Here is a 16,413-nt window from a genome sequence, read left to right as displayed (position 1 = left end):
TTTAATATGAAAAATTATTGAAAGAAATAGCCAAAGGGCAATCTAGTACATCTATTACTCAGAGGAAGTGCACAACAAGCAAATGAATGACTGCTAGTTGAATGGTATCAAGAAGTGCTGGACAAGATCTACGATCTCATGATAAACTCAGTTCTCACAGCTGATAAAGTCAGTGCTCACAGATTATATTGGTCAACAATGGAAGGGAAATAAAAATGAAAGCAATAAAATAAATCAGCAAAAACACAGCTACTGACCTGTCTTTGTTATCAATGCATAATGCATGGGAAATCATACAAATACACATGCACAAAGACTAAGTAAGTTGCCCTCCACTGAGCATCACAGGCTACTGGTCACCAGGGGTTGCAAGCTCAAACCCAGCCTGGAATTACTTTTGGAAAAAAAAAGAAAAAGAAAAAAAAAAGCTGAGCCTGGTAATATGCTTATATCTCATTTTAAAGGGCTTCCTGTCCTCAGGAACCTTTTGTCTGAAAACTTAAAACAATCCATTTCCATGCTTTCCAAATCTACATAGACATCTACAGGAAATCCAATTCAAGTGTGCTACCATCAGACCCTGGGTCAGGCACTGAAAGACTCTAAGATAAATAAGACAATGCATAACATTGTGCCTTAGGAAGGAAAAAGCAGGTTATGAGGTCTTCTACATTATCAGCATTTCAGGTGACATTTATATGCAATAAGAATGGTTGGCACAGAGCTGGGCTTAGTGATGAGGGAGGGCCTGGAGATCCCCACATGGTTACCTGGATTTACCTCTAGCCAGCAGTCACATCCAAGAATCTTATGTGCTACTGTGGTAACAAATCCTGCTTGTTCTACACTCTCCCAGCTAGACTGTTCTCCTGTGATAACTCTATTCTCCAATTCACCTCTGCCTCTCACTTCTGCATTCATACTCTAGACCTGCTCGTTCCATCTCAGAGCCACAAATGGACTCTCCTACTGGCCCTTTGAAGTATCCAAACCATCCAAACCAAACCACAGGAATCATTTCTCCAACTTGCTACAATTTCATGTGGCAAAACCCTAGAGAACATAGATACCACTTTTCTGCTAGTGTTTCACAAAAGTAAAAGGAGAAATGAAGACCAGCCCACATCAACACCCTACCCTGTCTCACTACAAGTTCATGACCTCTAACCTTAAGTTCCCTCTCAGATTAACTTGTCCTTTTTTATTTGGTGAAGGCTAATAGCAAACATCACCCAAAGAGACCAGATAGGCAAGGTATTATGATAAGAAGTCCAGCACCTGGTAGCAGTGGCACACTCAGTGACCCCCACTCAAAAATGTACAGCATGACTATCTACTTGTTATGTTATGACTGCTTTTTTTGTTTCTGTAACTTGCTTACACAGATACCCAAAGATTGTTTTAAGTTGCCTTAACCACTTAACTTGGCAGAACAGACAGTTTTTATTTGCTTGTACAGCTATTGAAGGCCTTCATGTAGTTTTCCCCTTTCAAAGTCCTTCCCCATACCCTTCCTACATGGCAATTTCAAATTTGCCTCAGAGAGTATTCATCCTGCTAGCAGCTAATCAATAAATCTTTTAATTATAATTGGATTGAGTCTGTGGTCTTTTCCTGGGGGTCACAAACACTAGGAAGCTTCTTGTGTCTCATACAAAATTCACACAGTGCAAGGCACAAGCTCAGGGTATGGGAACATCCTCAGCCATTCAACATATTCCAGACAGGCTCTTAGTAGTTGATGCACCTGCTGCTGTCCTCATGCCCTGCCACCATCCCTCACTTCTCCCTCTGTCGTTTCCTCATCCCGTGTATCAGAGCATTTCCCAACCCTGACAGCACCAATCCTTTCCTTCAGCATAACCCTCGTAGGCACCTGGTCCTTGCTCTTGGCCACAGACTGCAGCGTGGTTAGAACATACTCAAAGCCAGCACTTCCACATTCATTCATCACTACGGGGCTCCCCAGGACCTTGAGTACTCAACATTAGTAGGATTTTGGACTAGGGACCCTCAACACATCCCCACATTGGCTGTAGAGAATGTGCTATTACCTATTCAGTCAAACAGCTGGAAGGACTCCTGACGTACCTTCTCCCGAAGTAATCTCTCTTGGCTTTCTTTGAGATAGATTTCACTGTGTTTCCCTGGCTGGCCTGAACTCACAGAGATCTGCCTGATTCTGCCACTGAATGCCAGGATTAAAGGCATTAGCATTCAGGAGGCAGAGGCAGGCAGATCTCTGCGAGACCAGCTAGGTCTACAAGAGCTAGTTCCAGGGCAGTTTTCAAAGCCACACAGAGAAACCCTACCTTGAAAAACAAAAAAGCATTAGCTACCATGCTGGGGGGTGGGGCACTCTCACTTCTCTCCTCTCTTCTCCTCCCCCTCTTCCCCACTTTCTCTAAGCTTTCTATTCATTAAAAAGGTAAGACCTGTCTTTATCACATTCTTGCCACCACAATGTTCTAAGGACAGAGCCAAGTAAACCAAGACTGAAACCAAGAGTTGAAATAAACACCCTTTCACGGGGCGCGGTGGCACACGCCTGTAGTCCCAGCTACTCGGGAGGCTGAGACAGGAGGATCGCTTGAGTCCAGGAGTTCTGGGCTGTAGTGCGATATGCCGATCGGGTGTCCGCAATAAGTTCCGCATCAATATGGTGACCTCCCGGAAGCGGGGGACCACCAGGTTGCCTAAGGAGGGGTGAACCAGCCCAGGTCGGAAACGGAGCAGGTCAAAACTCCCGTGCTGATCTGAAATAAACCCCCTTTCTCCTGTAAGTTTTTATTTTCCAGGTACTTAGTCACAGCAACAAGAAACATTCCTATTACCACACTGGTTCCCTGGCAGACCTTGCTCTATTCCACTGCTATGGGGCTACGCTGGCCACCAACACTCCAAAGGAACACAACTATATCATGTGAGTACATACTTCCCTCAAAGCCTAAGCCTATGTTTTTTAAAAAACAAAAACAAAAACAAACAAACAAAAAACCTTTAGAGACTAGGGTAGCTCCAGATATACAAAAAAGTTAAAAAGTTGTTACAAAGAACCCTGTTTCCCTCATTATTAACATCTGTTATTATTACTTACTGCATTAGTTACTATTCTATGGCTGTGATAAAACACCATGACCAAAGGGACTTATGGAAGAGAGTTTTCTTTGATTTATTTATTTATTTATTTATTTATTTATTTATTTATTTATTTATTTATTTTGTCCTATGGCCCCAAAGGTCCATCATGGCAGGGAGGCCTGGTAACAGGAGCAGGAACCTGAAATCTCACATCTTCAACCACAAGCATCAAGCAGAGAAAACAAACTGGAAGCTGTACAAGACTATAAAACACACAGCCCACCTCCAGGAAGGCTCCACCCCCCACCCACCCCACCCTACCCCACCCCCACCCCCAGGATTCTACAACCTCCCCAAACAGAGCCACCGCCTGCGGAGCAAGTGTTTGAAGGAGGAGCTATGGGGGACATTCTCATTCAAATCACATCACCTCAGCACAGCTCTCAAAATGAAGGAAGCAACAAGGCGCACCCACCCTTCATGGCGCCAGGCTTTCCTCCTGGCTCTGAGACTAGCTATGCTCCAATGCTCTCTACAGACTCAACATCTTGTGAGGAAGGATCTCACTCCCGGCCCTTACACTCTTGTGTAAGCCTGGCACGGTCCTGGTGCTGAATTCAAATTTCTCACTCGACCTCTAGTCATGCTCACTTACTTTCTTACTGCCTTTATTAGGGACTACAGGAGCCAAGAGTGGAGGTGTTCTGACTCCCTCCCCTCTACTCCTCATTGGCAAATTCTCTGCATTCTACTTTCTAAGTAACTCTCAAACAAGCCTGTGCCTTTCCACCCTGGACCTAACTACAGCTCTCACTCGCTTCCTTTTGGAAGGTGGCAACTGTCTACTAAAGTCAGAATGACTTCCTTAAACCTGAACTCTATCTGTCCCTGTCACCATGCCTCCAGGGCCTCCACAATACTTAGAAGGCAACTCAAGTACCTATCTCGGCCCTACACAGCCTTCCAGAATCTCTTAACTCTAGAATCCACCTTGGAGGAACTGACCACACTAACTTTTGTCTCTTCAAGTCCCCTCACGCACATCCCTACCCCAAGAATTCACCTGGAATGCTTCTCTTCTTGATACCTTATGGGGCTAGCTCCTCCATGCTACAGACTCGGTTAACCAGCCCTCCTCAGAGAGGCCTCTTCTGACCAGTCACACTCACTTTCAGAACACCACTGCTTTCGGCATAGAACTCGACTGTTTTTATCCTTTATTGCCATCAACTGGGATGTCATCTGTACCCTGATCTAGGTGACTGCATATGTCAAAATTCATCAAGTTCTGCACAGATCTGAGTACTTCTCATTATACCTTGATAACAACAATATAATCAAACCCAATCTACTGGAGGCCCCATAGGTCATGCTTACTGCTGCATCCCCAGTTCAAAATCATATGTTCTCACAGCATATGAGACAATAAATAACATTTTTAAAAGGCCAAAGACACCTCCCAAAAATATTAAAGGGACAAAGCGAAACCAGACTAGAAGAAGAAAGGTGAAAAGAATGTGCAGCACAGATAAGGATAGCAGCATCAATGTGAGAACAGGGCTGCTTTAACTATATAACATCTAGCAGACACTCAGCTATGACTGTGGCTCACAATGCTGACATTAACAAATCAGCTGAAGGCCACACTGAGCGTCCCTTCTTCAAAGTACTTAGATTTTGGAATATTTCCACAGGTTCTACCAGTTGATCATGCCTAATTCAAACAACTGAAATGCTCCCAAATCCAAATGTTTTAACCAATGTGATAAGCTTAAAATATTTGCCTTGAATTTTTGAAAGAGGGATGCTTGATGTATATTTTCTAGAAAACAGTGGGTTTTACAGTGTCCTCTGCTGATAAAAACACTTTGGACAGACAGTAAAGACAGTTCAAAGTAGAAATAAACATCTATCCTTTACAATTCTAAAATCCTTTATTATGTCTGACAGCATGAACCAAACAGAACTCTTACAACAAGGATCTACAAGCACAAAGCGTCACCGTGCCGTGCGATGAAGACCTGACCATGCCGTTCGCACAACAGGCCTAAGAGCACAGGAATCAGAAGGAAGTGGGCAAACTTGTTCTGAGCAAACTTTGTTCTTACAGGACTCTGTAGAATCATGGACACCCTCTTCTTCTGCTCCATCATATTGAAGTCCTGACGAAGGTCTGGTGCCATGTTCCTCTCCCGCAAATATTCTGGATTGTTCTCATCCACTCTGTCAAAGTACCTCTCCTTGTGAGGGGCTGTGGTTGGAGGTGGTGAGGTCACCACTGCGGCCCGGGTATCACCATTCATTGCACAATTTTTCTAGGGTCCTACAGAATGAAAATAAAAGACATTTTTGTGTTCAAATCAATGCTCATTAAGATTTCATGGTGAGTACATCAACCTCAGGAACACATCCTTCTATGTGGGGATATGTTGGCTCCTTTATAGTTCAGAAGCACATGACTGGTCAACCATTCCCTTCCCTCCACTAATCAATGCTGTATTTTGTTCTGGCCATTGTTTATTAGAGCATAGGAAAACAACCTAACAAGGCAATTATGCCCTCTGATAAATCCAAAAGGAATTAGAAATTTGAACTTGACCATAACTAACAGATTTTTTTTTTCTAAGACAGGTTTTCTCTGTGGCTTTGAAGACTGTCCTGGAACTAGCTCTTGTAGACCAGGCTGGTCTCGAACTCACAGAGATCCACCTGCCTCTGCCTCCCAAGTGCTGGGATTAAAGGTGTCACCATGGCCTGTCTAATCCCAGCATTTGAGATGTTCAAACAGGAGGATCAGGAATTCAAGGTCATCATAGACTATCTAGTGAGTTCCACACCAGTCTAAGCTACATGAGACCCTGTTTCAAAACAAACAAAAGGTAAGGAAGTTGATTCAGCTGGAAAAATATGAGGACTGACATTCAAACTAAGGCAATGCAGCTCAGAAATGTTGTTCTTAAACTCTATACTATAGATGACAAAGATGCCAGGTGGCAAAACCCATGAAGCACAGGTAACACTGCCCTTAAAGATACAGGAGGGTGAGGCTGGAGAAACAGCTCATGAGTTAAGGGAACTTGTGGTTCTTTCAGAGTACCCAAGATTTGCTCCCAGCTCCCACACTGTGAAGCTAAAAACCACTGTTACTCCAGTGCCAAGTGATCCAACACTATCTTCTGGTCTCCTCGGCACCCAAACATATTCACACTCATACTCACACTTAAATACATTTCAAGAGAGAGATGGGAAGGGCACAGATGAAAGACTGGCCTTGAACTACACCAAACCTGCTATGCTCTGGTCCTGACCTTTATTGTTACTATCATGTGAGTGTACTTGTACATAGTCACACATGGAGCACATATGGCAGAGGACAACCTTTAGAAGTATTTTTCTCTTTCTACCAAAGGTTCCAGATCACCAATATTTCAGATCTTCAGTATTTCATGGCAGTCACTTTTATCTGCTGAGCCATTTTTGGATCCCATCTTTTCGTTGTTAAAGACTAGATCTCACTCTATAATTCAGGGTAACCACAAGCTTGCAGGCTCTGCCTCTGAGGTGCTAAGATTACAGGTGTGAGGATCACACCCAACAGCTTGCTTTGGTGGTGGTTCTGTTTCAGATTTGTTTTATGTGTATGATTGTGATCCTATGTGTATGTATGCATACCATGTGCATGCCTTTCTGGCCAGAGGTCAGAAAAGGAAGTCAAAACCTCTGGAATTTGTTTACAAATGGTTGTGAGCCAGGAAATGGATGCTGAAAAGTAAACACAGATCATCTTTAAGAGCACAAGTGTTCTTAAACATTCAGCCATCTCTCCCAAACCCATTGTTTATCAGACAGGGTCTATATAGTCCTGGCTACTAGACTCAAAAACATGTATGAAAGATAACCTTGAACTAATGCTATTGTCACCACCTCCCAAGTGCTATGGATTACAGGTCTGTGCTACCAGGCCCAGTTTAGGTGAGGGGAGCAAAGGGTTTGAACCTAGAGCTTCATGTATGCTGAGCAAACACTCAACCAACTAAGCCACATGCCTAGCCCTTTGATTGATTTTTGCTTGTTTTCGTAATAGGGTTTCTCTGCATAGCCTTGGCTGTCCTGGAACTCACTCTGTAGACCAAGCTGGCCTCAAACTCAGAGATCTGCCTGCTTCTGACTACCAAGTGCTGGGATTAAAAGTGTGTGCTACCACTGCCTGGCAAAAGTAGGTATAATTTTAAAGTCAACCAATAAATGTCTGCAACAAAAATATTAAAAATACATTCCATTCCAACCCTACAGCTGCGCAGGCCCAGATCTAGGGTTATGACTTGGCCTGCCTCAACATTCACCCCATCTACGATCTGCTGGAGCACATAAAGGAACCTGACTGCCAACCCAAAGCTGCTGGATCTCCACAACAGAGGATGGCTTCGGGATGTCCAGGAAGAGTACTAACAGGAGCCCAGCATCAAACGAGTAGTGGAGACCAGGGGCCTCAAACCAGACCAATGACTCTGCAAGGAACACTTGCAAGGAGAGATGTATGGACAAAGGAGTATATGGCGTGACTTTCTGGGTCGCACTGTAGCATCCATGATGAGAATTGTAATTCCTTCCCTTTTTTATTTTTCTCATTTTATTTCCTTCTTCTGAATTTTGTTTTATTCGGAATGGGGAGAAGTGAAGGGGCAAAGGGCAAATGCAAAGGGATGGGGATTGAATGGGATCAAGATACTTGATGTGAAAAACACAGAATTAAAAAAATTCCAGTCATTCTTTTGACTGTTCTGATTGAAATGTGAACTTTGCATAGTTTCTGATGGGAGTTTTCTTTTTCAAGTAAAAAAAGAAAAAAAATATATATACATACATACATACATACATGTTCCATGACTCTTTTTCCAAACACAAGAATTTCTTATCCTCCTGGTAGATGCTTTCAGGGTTTAAAAAAAAAATCCCTGGCTCCCATAGGCTTCATCAGCATTTTATTAGAACACTCTGCCCTCCTCCTCCTCTTCTCCAGGGGAAGGAACCACAGGACATTAAGACAGCTGTGCCCATTCTGGAGTGTCTAGCAACTACAATACACACCCCTTGGTCCCTGCTTTTCAGGGGTACATTCTGCAGTGCTGCATAGAAACCCAGCACAGCTGTGGGTGAGCAGAGGCAGCTAAACAGTGACATGTGGTGCAACAGAGACTCTTAGCATCAGGTGCTTGTAAGACACGAGTAGACTCTTTCATAAAGAGTTCTGTTTTCCCAACCAGGCAGTGATAGTGGACATTCAGAACAGGTATGGAAGCCAGCACTCTTGGGCCCCTTAGTATGTTGCCTTCTAGCAGCTGACACAGAACACTGCCCACAGGTCAGGATGATGCTAAAAGCCCATGAATACAAAAGATACCTCCCCCACCCTTGCAAATAAGAGCAAACTAAAATTGAAACAGTGTAGGGGCAAGACAGAAACACAATCCTCATCCTTAAAACCCTCCAAACTCCAAACCCAATTTTCCTTAAGCCCAGCAAAAAATAAAGTAGAAATGCAAGAGACCAGAGTGACCTGGGCAGAAATTCTACAGGTACAGCAGCAGACAACTGCATATTGTGAACACTGCAAGGCTACAACACCACAGTTAATTCCAGCATCCTTGTAAGGTGTGTCTCTATTTGCAGATGGAAAAAAACAACAACCTAAAGATTTTTATATTTTATTTATGTGTATGAATGTTTGCCTGCATGTATGTCTGCGCACCATGTGTGTGCCTTGTGCCTTTGGAGTCCAGAGAGGGCAATAGATCCTATGGAGCTGGAGTTACAAACAGGTGTCAGCCACTGTGTTGGTGCTGGGAATCAAACCCAGGTCCTCTGGAAGAGCATTCAGTGCTCTTAACTACTGGATCATCTTGCCAGCCCCCATCACACAGTTTTAAGGGCCAGAGGCCTCACAATTAAAAAAAAAAAAATGAGCCAACTCAGAACCTGACTCAAGACCACTAATTCCAAAAGCCATGCTCATCTACTGTACTGAAGCCCAGGCAGTCAGATTCAAATTCAGGAAGCACCAGGGCTCTGGCTGGTTCAGCATCGTCTCCTTCACACAACAGACCTCAGAAAATAGCTATTCAACAAAGGTTAAAGAGGCACAAAACTTATTCTACACTTATTTTCACCTAATTTACTTCATCAAAAAAAAAAAAAAAAAAGCCAGCCAGGCATTGGTGGCACACACCTTTAATCCCAGCACTCGGGAGGCAGAGGCAGGTAGATCTCTGTGAGTTCGAGGCCAGCCTTGTCTACAGAGTGAGTTCTAGGACAACCTCCAAAGCTACACAGGGAAACCCAGTCTCAAAAAACAACAACAACCAAAAAAAAAAAAAAAAAAAAAAAAAAAAGCCTGGTGGTAGTGGTGCCACAAGCACAGAAGCAGCTTACACCTTTAATCCCAGCACTCGGGAGGCAGAGGCAGGTGGATCTCTGTGACTTTGAGGCCAGCCTGGTCTACAGAGCTAGTTCCAGGACAGACAGGGCTACACAAAGAAACACTATCTCAAAAAGCCAAAAGAGAAAAGAAAAACAGAGAGAGAGGGAGAGAGAGATTGTAACAATAGGTGCAGTGGTACATTTCTTTAGTCCTAGCACTTAGGTAGGACTAAAGGTAGATCTTTGTGAGTTCAAGACCAGCCTAGCCTACTTACAGTATTCCAGAATAGCCAGGAGTATATAGAAAGACTCTGTCTATTAAAAAAAAATCCACTTAGGTTGATATCCATTATCTTCACATGGCCCATGAGCACATATAACCCAAATGTTCTAAAACAAATGCTTTCAAGAAATTCCCTGCACACAGGTGAAGGAGGCAAGAAGATCAAGAATTCAAGGCCAACTAAAAAGAAAGCAAAATACAGAGGAAAGAAAGGAGAGAAGGGAAGAGGAGAGAGGAGAGAAGGAACAAAAGTAATTCTACAAAGCAGACAGTAATCCATATTCTAAAAGTCATTTTAGACACAGCGTCTAATGAGCTTCTACACCATAGTCCCTGAACCAAGTCTCATATTCTGAGTCAAACACCATGATAGTTTCCTGTAGAAAAAGGTGGAATCAGCAAGCATTGTGGTGTACACCGTAATCTCAGCACTCAAAGCAAGATGATTTTAAAATCAAGGCCAGACTGGAATACACAGCAAGACACCCCCTCAAAAAAAGAAAGATGGGGCTGGAAAGATGGTCCTGCAGACCATAATACGCACGTAATATTCTTGCAGGATCTGAGTTTACTTCCTAGCACCCAAGGGATCATATGCCTCTGGCCTCTACCAGCACCGAACTCAGGCACGTGTACACACATTTTTTTTTTAATCTTAGAGGAAAACGAAAATAACACAACTCAACCTTGTCAATAATGCCAACTGCTTTCTCTTATTTTTGCTTATTTACCAGATTACTGTTCAACTACCTGTTTGTTTGTTTTGTAAAAAAGCTACATCTGGCCTGAAACTCACTGTATAAATCAGGCTTGACCTCAAACTCACAGAGATCTGCTTTTGTGTTTCCTCCCCTCCATTTTTGGTGCTGGGGATCAAACACAGGTCTTCAAGGGTATTAAGCCAATACTCTGCCACTGAACTGAGCCCTGGACCCAAATTCTTTCTGAAGATCATCCCATGAGGGATGGTTGCTAAGTAATCATTTGGTCTGCCTTTTTAAAATTTTTTCTGAGGGGAGGGTTAAGTGGAAAAGTCTGGCAAGATTACAGGTAAGGAAGTGTAAATTACCAACCACAACAAAAAAGCATTTTTCCCCCAGAATCAATGGTCTGAATGTTCCTAGTTGTGAAGTAATTGGTTCTGTGAAGACGAAGGACAAAAGAAAGCTCTGAAGAAATAGCTCGGACTTGAAGGATGAGACCAGCACAAGGCTGAGCATGTGAGACTTGAGTCTCTATTCTGCACACGCAGAGGCTACGTGTGCTGCTTTGTTGGTTTCCTCTCTTGATCGAGGCAGGAAGCATTTAGAGCACCAAACACAAGTTTAAGTAACACGCTGTCAAAAGTATGCTCTCTGAAAAGTCACCACATTAGCTATTAGAGATTTAAGTATTTATACCATCAAGTGATTTTAAGTGTACAAGTCCTTTCACAAAATAAGGATATACTGTTAAATGAAAAAAGGAAAATACACAAAATGGTACATAAATAGTACATGTGGGGGGAGTAAAAACTCAATTATATGTGCATAAAGAAATTAAAAAACACACAAGAAATTTAAAATGGAAGAGCATTAGAGGAATAAGGAACAGGGGAGATAGAGGGCAATAATGACTGTATTATACATATATTTTAAAGTTAATTTATAAAAATAATTTTAAGTAAGCCAGGTAGTGGTGGCCCATGACCTTTAATCTCAGCACTTGTGAGACAGAGGCTGAGCAGTTCCAGGACAGCAGGGGGCTACCCAGGGAACACTGCAAGTTTCTTTCCTGCACAGCCATCTTTGCCATCCATAGTTGTTTCAGGTTTACGGTCTATACAGACACTAAAAATACACTCTGCGATTGAGGTGTTTTAGTAGGGTGGTCTTAACCTAATCACAGGTAATAAGATGAAGCTTGTAAGAGACTGTGTCTTGGCAGGGCAGTTGTGGTGCATATCTTTAATTCCATTTCTCAGGAGGCCAAGAGGCAGGTGGATCCCAGAGTTTGAGGCCAGCCTGGTCTCTAGAGTGAGTTCCAGGACAGCCAGGGCTACACAGAGAAACCCTGTCTCAGAAAAATAAAACACGAAAAACAACAACAACAAAAAAAGACTGTGTCTTATATTAAAGTAAATATACTAAATTATTCAATTTCTGTTTTGTTTTGAGACAGGGTTTCTCTGCAGTTTTGGAGCCTGTCCTGGAACTCACTCTGTAGACCTGGCCTCAAATTTACAGAGATCCACCTGCCTCTGCCCCCCCGAGTGCTGGGATTAAAGTCGTGTGCCACCACCGCCTGGCCAATTTTTCAATTAAATTGAGAATATACCAAACGAAAGATGGCCCTTTCTGGTCTCTGCTCAAAATGTCTCCTTTTGTATCTGAACAACTGCTAATGAGTTCTCTAAATCTACACTGCTTGATTAAAAGTACTGAGTTTTGTTTTGGTTTGGGGTTTTTCTTTGTTGGGGGTTGTATTTGTTTTGAGACAGCCTCACAGTATAGACTTGTCATGGGTCTTGCTATGTAGAGCAGGCTGGCCTTGAACTCACAAGAGATCCCCCTACATCCACTACCCAAGTGTTGAGATTAAAGGTGTGTGCCACCAAACCTAGCCTAAAACTAAGTATTTTCTGAATCTGTATTTGACCCACTTGGGAAAAGCAGTGGAGTTCCAGCCTATAAGGATTGTTCCGTGTAAGAATCACACACAGGGTATACCTCCATTTGGGTTATGGTGGTTTGAATGAAAATGGCCTCCACAGGTTCATATTTGAACACTTGGTCCCCAGTTGGTAGAACTGTCTGGGAAAGATTATGAGGCATGGCCTTGTTGGAGGAGGTATAGCTCTGAGAGTTGGGCGTGTGTGCAGGGTAAGCTTTGAGGTTTCAAAAGCCTATGACATGACATGAATTCCCCATTAAGTCTCTCTCTCTCTCTCTCTCTCTCTCTCTCTCTCTCTCTCTCTCTCTCTCTCTCTCTCTCTCTCTCTCTCTCTCACACACACACACACACACACACACACACACACACACACACACTCTCACAAACTCTATCTCTCTCCAAGCACTCAAGCACTCTAGTGCTAAATCTTGAAAATGGGAAGGGGGTCCCTAAAAAGCTCTAAAAGAACAAACAAACTAGCCCAGACCCAAGGAATGCAAATCTCTGGAAGCAGGACCCAATTATTAACAATTACAAGTATTAGCAAGCCATTCAACTGTTTTGGAAATAAAATAATAATAAAAAAATCACTGATCTATGTGTACCAATGGAACCACTAAGCTTTTAACCATCAATCTAATTCATGTATGTAGTAATAATAATAATAAAAATAATGTACTTAGATGTCCAGTCTTACCTAACTTACTCAAAACAGAACTCTGCATTTCCCTCAATCTTGTTTCCCCATATTTTATTTTATTGTAGCATACCTATTCTATTGTGTGGCATAGTAATACATGGTATAATATCTTATTTTACTTGAGACAGTGTCTGACTATATAGTCCTAGCTTGAACTCACTATGTAGACCAGACCAGACCAGGATGACCTGTAACTTACAGAAACCTCTCCCTTCCCAGCACTGACAGTAAAGATTTACACCACCAAGCCCAAGTTTTTTTTTACAACTTTTAGATAAGGCCTCTCTATATAGCCAAGCCTGGCTTCAAACTTTTGACATCCTGCCTCAACTTCTCCAGTACTAGGACAACAGGTTTGTGCCACTGTGTCCTGTCTGCTTCTACCCCATCATGATTGTTTTTGAGATAGTCTCACTCCACAGCCAACGCCTGCATTAAACTCCAGATCCCGTCTCAGACAGAGTACTGGCATTACAGGCATTTGTCATACACCTGACCCAGTCAGGCAGCTGTGGTGAATGCCTTTGATCCCAGCACTCAGGAGGTAGAGACAGATGGATCTCTGAGTTCAAGGCCAGCCTGGTCTACAGCGTGAGTTTCAGGACAGCAAGAGCTACATAGTGAGGCCCAGTCTCAAAAAAAAAAAAAATTAATGATGGGCAGGGATATGTACACATGACTACAGATACCAGATCTCTTGGAGCTGGGCACAGTGGTTCTCAACCTTTAGGTCTTGATCCCCCTCGGGTTCAAAAACCTTAGCACAGGGATCCCCTTTACAATTCCTATAGTAGCAAATTACATTTATAAAGTAGAACAAAAATAATTATATGACTAGGGGTCACCACAAGATAAGGAACTGTATTAAAGAGTCGAAGCATTGGGAAGAACCACTGAGCTAGAGTGACAGATGGTTGTGTACCTTCTATCACAGATGCTGGGAGTCAAACTGGAATCCTCTAATTAGCCATCTCTCCAGTTCTGTACATGCCCTGTTTTCTTGACTTTCTTCATGTGTGTACATAAATGTGGGTTCCAAGCACTGAACTCATTTGTCTTAACATGACAAGCATCTTTACACACGAGGCCATTTCACCAGTCCTCATTAAGCATCTTTAAAATAGCTGTTTTAGGCTGGGCTGTAATAGTTTAGGCCTGTAATCCCATCACTTGGAAGGCTGGCACAGGAGGATGAAGACTTTAAGACCAGCTCCAGCAATATCACAAGACATTGTCTCAAAAAAAAAAAAAAAAAAAAAAAAAAAGGGAGTGGGTGTTAAAAGCTCAATGGAAAAACAAAACCCTAAATTCAATCTCTAGTAGTACTCAGGGGGAGAGTAACTATTAGTAACAGATCAGAAATGCACTATCTCCCTCATTAGAATGCAACTCCCACAGGGCAAGAAACGCTGCCTTATTCATAGGACACTCGAAATAACAAGGCCTTACTTAAGTACACCTCCTGGTCTAGCATTCTGGACTGACAATGTCATTCAAATTCTGTTTGGATTCCAGGGGCATCTGGCTATGAAAAGAGTCACTATTTCAATTCATTCAACTACAACTTGACATATAATTCAAAAGACACTGGGGACAGATACAATCATACACTAACAAACAGGTACCAAATTTCAGTTTACCATCCACAAAGGAATTCCAGACTGCAAGTAGACAATCTGTGTATAAAACTGGGTTTTGTATATCTCTGTAACTGGGTTTTCTGTTTCAAAGAGTTACGTCAATTCTCAAAGTCAATATGTACAACAAAAGCAGCTTTATCTGTTTCTAGCTGACTAGATTTGGAGACAAGAGTAAGTATAACTCTCAGAGGCCAGAGAGAGAAAAGAAAAGATTTCTAGACCTCACAGGCACCACAGCTAAGCTTGCAGGACACTACAATAAACCCACATAGATTGCAGAAGATGCAGCTAATTCAGACAAAAGGGGCTGACCACACACATTAGCATATAGAAGTCCAAATAGATTTGATGATAGGGGCCATTCTACAATCTAATTAAACGCATTAGGAGGGACAATAGCACTAGCCTAAGGGGAGAATTTGGGGGAGGGGTTAAAAGGACTAGGAATATAGCTCAGTGTTAACTTGCCTAGCATGTCCCCAGAACCACATATATTATATACACAGGATATACCTACACATCCCCATTACATATAATGTGCAATTAATAGTCAATATATTTGATTCTATATGGAAGGAGCATATCAGGATAATTTGATAACTACAGAACAAGATGAAAACATTACATAATAAAAGTAATCTTTTTGTAGTCAGTGGTGGTGGTGGACACCTTTAATCCCAGCAGTTGGGTGGCAAAGGCAGGCAGATCTGAGTTTGAGGTTAGCCTGGCCTACAAAGTGAGTTCAGGACAACTGGGGTTACACAGAGAAGCCCTATCTTGGAAAACCAAAAAATAAATGTAAATAAATAAATAAAGATAAAAGTGACATTAAACCCAGATTATGTTGCTCTTGGGAGTCTAAGCAGGGGGAATTCAAACGGTTCTAGGCTTGCTTAGGCTACAGCCTAAGATCCTAACTCAAAAATAAAAATAAAAGATATTATACATGGAATAGCCAATAATGTGTTATTAAAGCAGCATATACAAAATTGTACCACAAGGCTGGTGAGACAGCTTAGTCAGTAACGTGCATGTCATGCAAGCATGAGGTCCTGAATGTGGGTGCACAGCACCCAGGTAAAAGCCAGGAGCAGTATACATCCATAACCAATCCAGGTGATCTCTGTAAATTCCAGGCCAGTCTACAAGTGCCAGGCTAGCCAAAATTACATAGTGAAACCCTGTCTTTAACAAAATAAAAAAATAAAAAAAAACTGAGCCGGGTGTTGGTGGTGCACGCCTTTAATCCCAGCATTTGGGAGGCAAAGGCAGGCAGATCTCTGTGAGTTCGAGGCCAGCCTGGTCTACAGAGCAAGTTCCAGGACAGCCTCCAAAACAATACAGAGAAACCCTATCTCGGAAGAAAAAAAAAAAAAAAAACTGGGCATGGAGGTGTACACCTTCAATCCCAGCACTTGGGAGAGAGGCTCATCTCTTGAGTTCGAGGCCAGCCTAGTCTAAAGAGAAAGTTCCAGGACAGCCAAAGCTACACAGAGAAATCCTGTCTTGGGGCGGGGTGGGGATGGGGGTACCAAATACAGCTACTACCACCCCAGATTATCATCTATAATTTCACTTTTTCGATAAGCAAATAGTTCAACATTTTATTTATTCATATCAGCAAACTATTCTTTTCCTTG

The 16,413-nt window shown here is 42.5% G+C and overlaps 1 protein-coding gene across 15 annotated transcripts in view; it reads right to left on the bottom strand.

The window, feature by feature from the left end:
- Window positions 1–16,413, bottom strand: part of Add1 (adducin 1) — a 59,732-nt gene that overhangs the window by 33,000 nt on the left and 10,319 nt on the right. For all 15 annotated transcript variants that reach the window (XM_040746925.1, XM_040746926.1, XM_040746930.1 and 12 more), the window contains exon 2: window positions 5,190–5,404. In XM_040746925.1, coding sequence (XP_040602859.1) covers window positions 5,190–5,384 — 195 coding nt within the window. In that variant the 5' untranslated portion in view covers window positions 5,385–5,404. The remainder of the gene's footprint in view (window positions 1–5,189; window positions 5,405–16,413) is intronic.

The sequence above is a fragment of the Mesocricetus auratus genome, unplaced genomic scaffold (genome assembly GCF_017639785.1).
Source record: "Mesocricetus auratus isolate SY011 unplaced genomic scaffold, BCM_Maur_2.0 Super-Scaffold_100006, whole genome shotgun sequence".
NCBI lineage: Eukaryota > Metazoa > Chordata > Mammalia > Rodentia > Cricetidae > Mesocricetus > Mesocricetus auratus.
The sequence above is the reverse complement of the archived record's forward strand: the minus strand, read 5'-3'. Positions and strand labels throughout refer to the sequence as shown.